This window comes from Rhyacophila brunnea, unplaced genomic scaffold, assembly GCF_057557595.1.
Source record: "Rhyacophila brunnea isolate RB1 unplaced genomic scaffold, BYU_Rbru_1.0 scaffold_9, whole genome shotgun sequence".
In the NCBI taxonomy this organism is placed as follows: Eukaryota; Metazoa; Arthropoda; class Insecta; order Trichoptera; family Rhyacophilidae; genus Rhyacophila; species Rhyacophila brunnea.
Genome location: NW_028233361.1, coordinates 44,863,291 through 44,875,407, shown reverse-complemented (window position 1 = coordinate 44,875,407; position 12,117 = coordinate 44,863,291). Strand labels below are relative to the sequence as shown.

The window sequence follows — 12,117 nt, the reverse complement described above, 5'->3', positions numbered from 1 at the left end:
GGCTAGCATTAATTTCTTGTAAAAACTAAAATCTGATCCGTATGATCTTTTTAGTATCGGACATGCTAAAAAAAAACATTATCATTTGTAAAATGAAATTCTACTAAGTAAATGCTGACTCAATTAATGATATACGATTCTTTAATGTTTAAACTGTGTATTTTTTTTACATAACACTAAGAAAAATTCACGGTTACTAGTAGTAAATTAATAAGTAAGTAAGTATATTGTAAGTAAGTATGCAAAAATGTTTACTTTATATTATATTAATTTCTATAATAAGTACCTACATTTATTTGATGCTGCTTTTAACTGTCAGAGTTGAATGTCGGTTACTCGTTCAAAATAATATAAAACTGTCAGATTTGGTTGGACCGTGTATGTTTGCCTTTATCTAACTCGTCAATCAATCATCAATCAATCAATCAAATCAGAGAAATCGCCTCTGCTAGATGGAAAACAAAAAAATAATTGATGTTGTTTATAATTTGAAATGTTTACACATTGCTTATTTATTACTTATATTGGGTTGAATGTAAAACACTGAGATTCAAAAAAAAAAAAATGTTGTTATCAAAACTAATAATCGAAATAATCATTGTTATATTTTTTGTCGTGAAATAAAATTTAGGCCCTCTGCAGCCTAGTACCTACATACATCGTGCCGCTAGATTTCAAAATCAGCCAAGTCCATAATAGATGAATAGGAGAAAAACAGCTTTTTGTTTTCTTAAGTACACAGTCACAAGGGTGAAAGTTTATACTATTTCGAGTATAGACTACTTAAAATTAATAAGTTCCACATTTCGATAATGCAGAAATGTTAGAAAGCAGTAGTTCTTCAGCAATTTATAAAAAAGTCAAAAATACCTAAAGGTGGACTTGGCTGATTTTGAAATCTAGCGATACATTATATAGGTACATCTGCCCGTAAACAAATAAACGAAATATGAAAACTGTTTACAAACATTTATTTTGTATTCCGCCGCGGATGAAAAAATGTGGGGGAGCCACAGTCGAAAACTACCCAATCAAGACTCGCAGCTAGACAGAATCTGACATTCGAATGACGTCCATATGGTAGTTTTTAGTTCATTTTTTACCGTTCTTTTGTTTGTAGGACTGTACTTACTTACTAACAAAAATAAGCGAGTGTGGACATGTTTACAGTTTATTTATACTTTTAATCGGAAATAGCGATGTGTGGTCTCTTTTCGATTGAATACGCAACTTTTTACGATGTGAACTGTCCAAACTATATTTAATTTTACAACAACATATGGACATGCGCTTAGTTTCAAACGAATGATGTTTGCAAGTGAATTTATTCTAAAAGAGCAAAAGTTGTCTTGCCTACCTTCGTATCTATTATTTTTGTTGTTGTATTACCATGCCACGTTGCCACTAATATTTGGATTTTTCTTACATTGAAGGTCCTTATTTCCTATGCATACGTGCGCACTAGTAAACAGATTGTTTGCACACTACAGTCTTTAGGCATAATGGGAGGTTAGTTTTGAAGATTCTGTCAAGTCATAGGTATTACCTATAAGTTAATTACACGGTATTATGAGCATGGCCCCCACATACTGAAGCGGGCCCCCAGGCTAAGATCTTTGGTGGGCCCCCTACCTATCGCTAAAGATAACGGTAGTGTGACGCTCTACAGTAAAGCGTTTACCAAATGGTGTACGCGGTAAAACTAATGTTTTATTATATATTTCAATATATCCATTTGAATTACTTATGGAGTTCTCGAGTAGATATTGATACACAATTGAAAATTGTATCGTATAACCCACAGAACAGATAATCTGAGTTCCCTGGTACAACCACATACATTTAAATATCAATATTATTGAAGGAAAATAGCGCCGCAGGCAACTTTTTTACTAGTAAAGCAAATTTGTACTGTGTGTTTATCTCACTTATCTGGTCGACTCGCCTCGCGGGGCCCCTACTGAGCCCGGGCCTCCAGGCTAGAGCCCTGTCAGCCCCCCCCCCCTTGTGGGGGCCATGATTATGAGTCTAAAAGACTACACACACAAGTTGACAACACCCAAAAATGGAAACTACTCGTATTTAAATCTGTTCTCTGTATGTACACTGTTTAATGTTAGTAAACCAGAGTCGAATTGCAAACCTTTTAAAATTTTGAAAGAAAAAATAATGAACAAGGTATTGCAAAATATTTATATTGAAACAAGTTATGAATACTTTCACGTGTACCTAAGTTGCTCTGTGCTTACTATATTGCGTTTTATTGTTCATGAAACATGCCTACAAATTAATTTTATTGTTAACGAGCCTCAAATGGGAAAATGTATACTCAGTTCTATTTTTTTTTCTTATCTTTGAACATTAAAACAATAAAATTAACATCTCTCTTTCGGATATGGATAACATAAAATAAATACGTGAAATAAACTCCTGTAGTTTTTAATTGACCATCAATTTGATGTTTATTTCATTCTGGACATGAACATTTATTGCCTTTTTTCGTTTACGACAGCTGGAATATCGTCATCGTAAATCCTTTGTAATCCGACCGTCATTATAAAAATTTAAACAAGACATTTAGTGACCTTTTTTGAATTTTCAATTTGTGTTTCTCATGATGTACATACCTACTATCAATTCCCTCCATTTTCGAAAGTGAATAGCAAACTGTCACTTTTATCTTTAGTATGGTTTTTCGTCTGGATTTTAGGATTTGGAGGTGAACAAATAACACACCGGAATTGTTTTGGAAACGGCAAGGTATATTTAAGCTAATATTATACAATAGTTACATTTTTAATAATTTATTTTACGGAGGACGAAATTCGCGTGTTTACTGTTTGGCTGTTTGGCAGCATCTTCCCGCCATCTTGTGTTTCGCTTTCAACGAGAGCCGTTGTCGAAAAATGGCGACGTTGCAATATTTTTCAACGGTCATAATCTACGGCATTGCCGGCTCGGCTCTATTATTATTTATTTTCGTAATCAGCGCTTTACTATTTGTTGGATTTGATACCGACTCGGGCCTCTCCAAATACACAGAGACATCCCCAAATGGGGACCATACGGGGGTGTAACACTATGAAGGCCTCCGACTTCCTGACTAGCTCAGGCACTTGGAAGTGGAGGTTCATTAATGTGGAAGAACAGGCAGGAACCTCATGGACGTGGAGTAACCAAGAAGTCACGGGGCACAAAGTCAATTAAACACCAGATGAAATCTTCAGAACTCGTATTTTATTGTTATTAGAATCTGTTTGGCCTTATGGCATTCCTTCATCAAGGATTATAGTCCAAAGGTATCATTCACATTGGTATCGAAAGTCCCAAAGTTTATAATAATTAAAAGAAACTCGATTTATTGTTATTATCCATACACCACAATTAGTAAAAAAAAAGAAAAGTCAAATCAATTAATATTCGAAGTTCACAGTTCGAAGTCTCAATAAACAAGAGTCAACTAATATCCGAAGTCACAAAAATAACCACATTTATTACTGATTAATTAATAATTAATTCGAATATTATTATTTAATTATTTCAAAATTAACTTGATTATTATTAACTAATTATTTAACATTAACTTAATTATTTCTAATTAGTTATGCAGACGAGATCGTGAGGGTCCCGGGGCAACAAGCCGTTACAAAAGCGACTCCCGGAACCCACAAGTGACAAAACAGACTGACTTTGGATTTAATAATCTTGCCTTTTTATCCGTTAGGGGTGGTTGTATTTCTTACAAATTCACACCGATCACCGATACCGCCATACGCTACACATTTATATAAGGTTGACGGATGTCAGACTATCAACCAAACATATAGCGATATCGATGTACATAATATGATTAATATTAATATTACTTTAATTACATTAATTCCTTAATTATCTTAATTATTTTAACTACTACATATTACTAACGCCCGTCCATACGCCCTACTTTATTATTTCTCTAACCCATTGCATATTACATTAAATTTACCTATTATATTACAATTTACATTACATATTATCTTACATCCAAATCATATTTTGTATCTAATTTAATTGAATTACCCTTTACCTAAGCATATTATATTTGATCAAAATTCTAATCCTATTACCTTATTACCTATATGTACATGGTCTGCGACGGACTTATCTCCTCCACAGCTCACCTTGCGGGGTGCTAACACTCGACAAGGCCAACTGTGGGACTTCTACATATGTTAATTTTGTTCAGCTTTGTCGAGGGTCGTGATTATTCCACCGGTGGCACATTGACTACCAGGGTCAGACCGAGCGGCTGGGAGGCACTACTCCTTATGGGAGCGCCCCCCACAGGGGCAGAAAATTCAGTGTGCGACAACTACCTATAATATAGTAGTTAGGTCTAGGCATGTCAAATTATTCGACTTAATTTGTAATCGGATAGTTGGATATTTGAGATATTTCTCATTTTCTAGACTCACTGTCCGTCTATTTACGTAGCCCGGTAATGTTTTTTTAGTTTGGATCCAAATTGATTTTCCTAATAAGTATAGGTACTTTCACATTTTATAGGCGGTATTGAAAATCTGAAATTGAAGATGTCATAAAAACGCAGTATTTTCCATGGATAAGGTGGATTTACGTAACATTACGATAAAATACCTACTAGCCCAAAGTTACTGCTTTACTTAAGATAGGTATGCAATTGGAAGCATTATACATTCTTTCAAAATATCACCTGAACTGTAATAAACAAGGCGAAAATCTCAAACACACTAGTGATTAGGGAATCCAATCCCGAGCCAAAATTCTGATCCCGGGATTTCGGGATTACAATTTGACAATGACGGGATTGGCATTTTTTCCATTGTCAATATAATTTTTTTATATTGACAAATAACATTGATAAAATCGGTCAAAAATATATCTAGTAGGTATAATTTATACTATTTAAGACATTTATTGTTAATATTGTAGACGTTCAATCTTGGAAATACATAAGTTTAATGGAGTAAATAATATTGTAATATAAATAATAATTTGAATTTAATATGAGATTGCTGTTTCTGATAGTAAAGTCTTAATGAATGGGTTAGCGAGATTTAAAATAGTAAAGCAAATCATGGTGTACTTATGGCCTTTCCGCTTCATAAATCTACTTAGCCAAATATGAAACTGCCGTAAAACGGTTAATAGTGCTAAGCATTGTTTTTTTCCAATCTTTCTCATTTTAATTAATTTATGTGAAAAAATAAAATGAATCGGCTGCTACTTACACATGGGTATAAATCAAACTTCATTCAAACTCAGTTTACCTATTTCTAATGTAGTTATTTGTTATTAAAAGTATTTTTTCTGTTTTATTTTCGTTTTTCATTTTATTTTCCATAAAAATTGGTAAAAAAATTTCGATAAGAAAGTTTCGGGATTATGTTTATCAATCCCGGGATTCATAGGTATCGAAAATAGCTCGGGATGCCGGGATCCTGGGATTGAAATCCCAGGCAGAAATCAAGTTAGCCATAGATAATATGGTGGCCACTCGATTAATCAATAAATATTTATTGGGAATAGTTTGTCCGATATTCAAATCGGGAAGAAATCTTTTAAAACTTGGTCATAATACTGACGTGTGACGTCACTAATATTTGCGTTCGTGCATGCAAATTAGCATTATTTAGATTGAAGATAATTTGATGTTCTATGCATGCTCCTCTTAAATACTTAAATAAACGCTTTCGTAACATTGTATGAAAGTACACTTAACCTAATAATCCTTAACACAAAGTTAAAGTTTCTTTGTCCCGACTACTGAGTTAAGTAGTCACAAAAGTAAACTAAACAAGACGTACGAAGAGACACTAAATAGATAAGCCAGAGACAATAGTGAGATAAAATCTTTAATCAGAGACACCAGAAGCTAATGTTTAATCATGGCGGTGTTTTATAAAAAAAAATGCGTATTAGACACAGCCATTTTCTTCCCATTATATTGCATGGTGTTTATGGAATTCTACTGTTTCAATATTTATTTTATAATTGTGATAATGCGATACTGGTGGAATAGTATGAGCATTCAAAAACTACGGCGCTTTTCAAGTTGGATTCCGTCCTATGAAAAGCGGTGTTTTAAGTGAGTAATTTAAATAATTTAGAGTTCAAAGTGGAGGCATCTTTTATTACACCGGAAAATTGATAATATTTTTTTCTGTTTGATAATTTACCTATTTAGTACCTACACAGTCGGCAACAGAACAAATGTTTTTCCGTAATGTCGTATTTTGATAACTATTTCTGCGGTGTTTTTGATAAAAGTTACCGTGGCGGCTTTCTATGGTTTTATATTTATAGTATGACTAAATTTAAATAAGCATGTAAATATTTGATTTTAGAATCTTTTATTGTAGCTATTTTGAACGTGTAAATATGTTTGTGTGTATTTATTAACTTCCTTAGAACGAGCGGACACGAATATTCGATCGATATCAAAAAACAAATATGACCAGAAAAATAAAACCGCTGTCTATTCAAACTATTATTTTTTTACTTTGAAAACTTAAAATTCCATTTTTCTGACTGGAGTCAACTCCGTTTTACGGCTCGTGTGCACCGGCTACGGGTCCCATATCCTGAAGCGGCTCCCTGGCCAGGATTCCCCCCTATATAGATATATAACTATTGAACTAAGATTAAGGTTATTGTGATGCTTCTACATTAGCGTTTCTCAAATTTTATAAGTGCATAATTATCGAGTTATATCAATTATTATCACATCAAATTGCATAATACAACCACATATTTTAAAATGTTGATATTGTTGAAGTAAAATTATTATCTCACTTAGCTGGTCGACCCGCCACGATGGGTCTCTCAGAGTACCTCAGAGCCAGTGTCTAATTTTGCTAAAACTGTGTGACCCAATTCACACTTAATATTCATAATAGAACCCCCTAATTTTTAAAGCGATAGATACTTAGGTGGGTACCTACATTGTTATTAAGGGTATAAAAAAAACTTTAATTGCGTTTTACCTTTTGACTTATGAAGGTGGCATAGCTCCCATGTACCTACCTGCAGCTATGATTAAATTTCAATAAGTAGATAATCTTTATCATGATAATATTATTTAAACCGCGTCTTATGTTATTTATACCTAATATGTAGGTACTTGATTCAATTATTTTTATTTTTTCAGATGCGAAACTCGTCCTGGTCCTGAATTTCTACTTCGGTCCTACACCTTCCACCCCAACGACACGTTCCGTCTGGTCCAGCACTACTACGAAGACGAGTCTTGCAGCACTCCAGGTTACACCGTGGTAGCCAAGGGAAAGATGCGGAAGGCAGGAACTTACTCCCTCTCCAAAGTTGCAGTCATCCCACATAACGTCGACGTGGCGCATCATCTCTACGCTAAAGTAGACAGCACTTGTCCTGGTGAGTTATATATTTTTTTCTCGTCAAATTTAGCTCCTGTTTCGAGTTAGTGATATTGTCTATGTAGGTACGCTGTGAATAACTCTTCAGTATCAAAACTGACAGTGAGCTACCACTCATTGCACTCATCGTCAAACTATTATCCTACTGTGCAAAGAGCCTACTGCGCAACGGTAAAGGAGACTATGCCTCAGTTTGAAGCGCGGCGATTTACATCTTCTTTTTTCTCACTCCTGCAGCAGGACGTTAGTGATGCAATACGAATCAAATAATATGACGAAGTCACTCGAGTTTTATCATGGTTAATTTGAAATCTACTTTCATTTTAGCTGAATGAGGAAATAAAAAAAGGAATGGTTAATGCTTCCCTTTCAAAATCTCAATAAATTTACTCAATGTATGTTAACTTGTAAACGTATTGTACTTTAGCTTGAAATACCGACGTTTTGTGTCGTCAATATGTCAATCGGTTATTATTGTCGATTTGTATTGGATCCTAGGTAGGAATTAAAACAAGCCTTTCTATCGTTTGCACTTTTCCTGCGATTACAATAATACTTCTCCATTTTACATGAATGTTCCCTTGATCTTCCAATAAAAGTTGTAGCTATTTTCGAAAGAATAAAGTCTTGATTGAAGAAAATTCTCATGACTGAAAGAAACTGAAGTTTTTTTTTGTTTATTTTTCCAGGTATTGTCCGCAAAAGATGGAGACCATACAAAGAATACTTGATTCTGAGTGTAACAGACGAGACCAGTATGTTAAACTTCAGACCCCCATTCACCACTACCCTCAGCAATCAGGAGAGTCACCACAGTGGGAACACGTACATCAATGGTGGCAAGAAACAATTGAAACACCCTGAAAACTTCAATTGCCTGCATGCTTTGTCCCTGGTATTCCACGAGCTACAGCACTACAAGGTTCGAATTAAGCCAGGAACCGACAGTAACTTTGATGTCACTCACTACAGATTAGAACTTCTTCTTGGAGATATCCATTCAAGGTTGGATAGTAGGGCAAATTATAAACCATCTTCTTTCCAAGTTCCTCTGCTTAAAATCGATTCTTCAGTTGCTGACACTTTAGGATTTGAAAGTGATTCTTTGATTAGGAGTGATTCTTTGCTGAATATTGATCCAAAAGGAGTGGAAAACACCCGTGGCCAAGTATACGAGAAGAGCTACATTGGACATTTCGACGTTGGAAGAGTTGGAGAACTTGATTCAATAATATCATCAAAAGTCATTAAAGAGGAAATGAAAATAGAAAAACAAAAGAAGAAAGAAGTCGATATCTTTCATCACTGTCTCGTGTGTTCATCAATTGCCATGGCAACGGATAAAGCACCTCCATATTTAATGGCGAAACCACTACTACCGCTTCATATTGGCGGAGAATGGGTGTCTTTGCATTGTGAAAATAGACCGATGGGATTATATCTTACCAGGCACTTTCGATTCTATCCTGGAGATCATACGTGGATTGTAGAGTATAAATTCTATGGTGATACCATTTGCTCTAGTGCAAGCTTTTCTGTGACAGCAGCAGGACATTATAAAGCCGGTAAAGCAAACCAACATATTCGCGGGGGTACAGAAGTAGACTTCCACGTCGAACGCGCATCTTTAATAGTATTTGATCCAAACATGATGGAGAACTTAAAACAAGATACTGACTGCGGTGTGGGACCTTGGAAGATTGGTGTGCCCAGAGAAATGTCCAGCACTCACGGTTGTACAATTCTTGGGCTGATAGTACCTAGTATAGAGTATGAACTCTTGAGGATGGAAGTGGATGTCCAGGGGTCACCGATGCTTTACATGGGTCAAGCAGATACTGATAACAGAAGAAGAGACGCTAAGGATAGGCCTACAGCATATCAACCTGCTTTGGTTCAGTGTCAAGTGTTACCGCCTCATTCGGAGAGTTTGAAAGAGATTTTGAGTAGTCCCTTATACAGTGATTACGTTTATAGCAGTTATGATCCTAGGGTTCTAGCTATGGAATTAGCAGATTCTGGTTCTATTTCAAATACTTTAGGTTCGGCTAATTTCATGTTTTTTGTAATATTTTTATTCTTTTCATTATGATAGCTTTCAGCGAGCTTTTGAATAATAATTATAAACATGTGATATTTTTTTTAAATGTAAATATTTTTCCAATCCAGTCCATTTAATGTACAAAAATTAAACTCTTTCTGAAGAATCATTGTTTGTATCCTTGGCTTTGAATCCAGGGATTGGATTCGGGTTATTCTACGACTGACTTCCAGTTGTTAGATCTCCTTAGTTTTCTCCGATTTTCGTTGATGCAGTCGGTCAACCTCTTCCTGGGGCACCATCTCCATAGATTTAAATTTATGAATTTGGCCAGATATATAAACAAGCATTTTTAACTGTGTTTTTAATAGTTTTAACAAATTTACTATACCTCCTAATTTTGATAAAATTTCTTTTTTTTAAAATGATCTCTTATGGCCATCATATTATTAATGATCATATTTTTATGACATATTAAAAATGGTACAGTCTTAATTTTATTAATGTAAATAAGTAAGAAAAAAAAATAACTACTTACCTACTGAATCAAAGTGTGTCCTTTGATAAAGAAGTGTGAATCATGTGCCTTTGTAATAACAACCTTATTTTATTCTTAAATAATAAGCATTTTTGTATAATTTATTATTATTTTCATAATCCACTTAGCTAATTAAATATAATTATGTTTTGATGACTAAGTATTTATCTCATATTAGTTGTATGGAATCATCAGTGGACTTATCCATAATAGAATATAAAATTTTGAGCTTTTGCAAATGTTTTTAGGACTACTTAATAATAAAGTAATTTATATACCTGTATATAAGTGTAATTTTATAAAATATATTGACAGAAAGCACTGAAAGCCAAATTGTATTATGGATAGTTCTATTTTTGATTCAATAGAACTTCATAATGTTAGCCTTGTGATTTTTATAAGTGAAAATAGTTGCACCAAGATGACTGCATAACAAAAGAAAATAAATAAAAAAAACTAATGTAGATACATATTAATATTTTTAAGTCAGGGTCAGGATTCAGAAGACCGGTAGCCGGTGTTTTACCTTGTCGTGTAGAATGGCCCTTAGAGATACATACATTGAAAACAAAATCACGTTGTATAAACCGGCCTTAGGCTATCAACTATATGCACTTTATTTTGTACTTAGTTAAATAAATTATACTACTTGACTGTAAAACTGTGGATACACATTAGCCGAATATTTAATGTTCAATTTTCATAATTGTATATAAAAATAGTATTTGTATGACATGTTTGCGTGCTCGCTTTGCCGATTGTAATATTTTAAAATTACCTGAGTTCCAATGAATCTTTGTTATTTGACTGTGGATTTTATATTGAAAGAAAAAGTATCGAAATATCGATCAAAAGCTGTCAATATTTTTTTGACATCCCAATATTTGGCTAATATTTACCAACAGTTACATAACGACTGCAAAGTCACTAAATTTAATGTTAGTTTTAATTTATTTTGTAAATAGTTTTTTTTATAAATAATATGTAAGTATTATTAAACTTTCGGTCAAAACACACCCAGTACAACTATAATGACTTGTAAATAAAATATAATTTTAAGAAAGGATAATTAATATGTCATTTGAATGAAATTTTTTCATTGCATTATTAAATTCATAATAATTAATGTATGTAGTTATATTGTAATAGTATTTAAATGAAGCTCTTTACAGTTTATTGTAATAATTTATTTGTAAAGCTTAAAATTTTTTGGACAGAAGTCCCAGTGATATAATAGGTGTAAAAACAAACTACTTATTTTTAGATAAAAATAAATTTAACCAATAATTAGACATAGATAGTGTAATCTGTATTTTAAGCAAAAAGATATATTTTATATTCATAAGAGATTTTTATAATGTAAGTAAATCTAGTAATTTAAATAACCATAATAATATTGTTGTAAAAGTGCATGAATAAATTGAAATTTAAGCATCATATTTGCTGTTTTATTATAGTGTTTATGTAAGCCCTGATCAAAAACGAACCATGAGTGCGAATGAGAAAACATTTGGCACGCATCTCCACAAGATGCGTTGGAGTAAGATACAATTTTCTAAGGCTGAATTAAAGATTTTTTAGGAAACGTCACCGGTAAATATTGATTTGAATGAACTTAAAATATGGTATTGAATAAAAATAAATATATTAATAAAATTCATATTAAATTAAATTTGATAGTTTCACTATAAATATTATTTTGTTAAAAAAATACTACCATCTGTACTTTAAATTTAATACTATATGCTACTGACATCTATGAAAAATATGTCAACACTTTTATCACTGGAGTCCGAAAGGTTTGACACCTAGGTGGTAGATAAAGCATCACACAAGAATACCTACATATATTTTTTGACAACGGGTTTATATTGTGAGTTTACATATTTTTCTGCTGTTCTTTCTATATAGATAGGTGTGAATTTAATAATTTTATTTATTAAATTATCAATAAAATGTCTTAAATTTTCCCGCTAGGAGCCTCTGGCAGAAGGATTATTTTTGTAAATAAAAATATGGATAGGAATCAGCCATGGGTGTTGGAAAAATAATATTTTTTTGTATTGTAATATTTATTATAATGCATTATAAAAAATAGACTCTGATTTTAACATAATGGGTACCTA

The 12,117-nt window shown here is 33.0% G+C and overlaps 1 protein-coding gene across 1 annotated transcript in view; it reads left to right on the top strand.

Annotated features, from left to right (window-relative positions):
• LOC147063711 (protein APCDD1-like) overlaps positions 1-11,421 on the top strand; it is a 74,714-nt gene extending 63,293 nt beyond the window's left edge. The window contains exons 3-4 of the mRNA XM_085959869.1: positions 7,169-7,410; positions 8,102-11,421. Of these exons, the coding sequence (XP_085815995.1) occupies positions 7,169-7,410; positions 8,102-9,504 (1,645 nt within the window). The 3' untranslated portion in view covers positions 9,505-11,421. The remainder of the gene's footprint in view (positions 1-7,168; positions 7,411-8,101) is intronic.
• Positions 11,422-12,117: the final 696 nt, after the last annotated feature.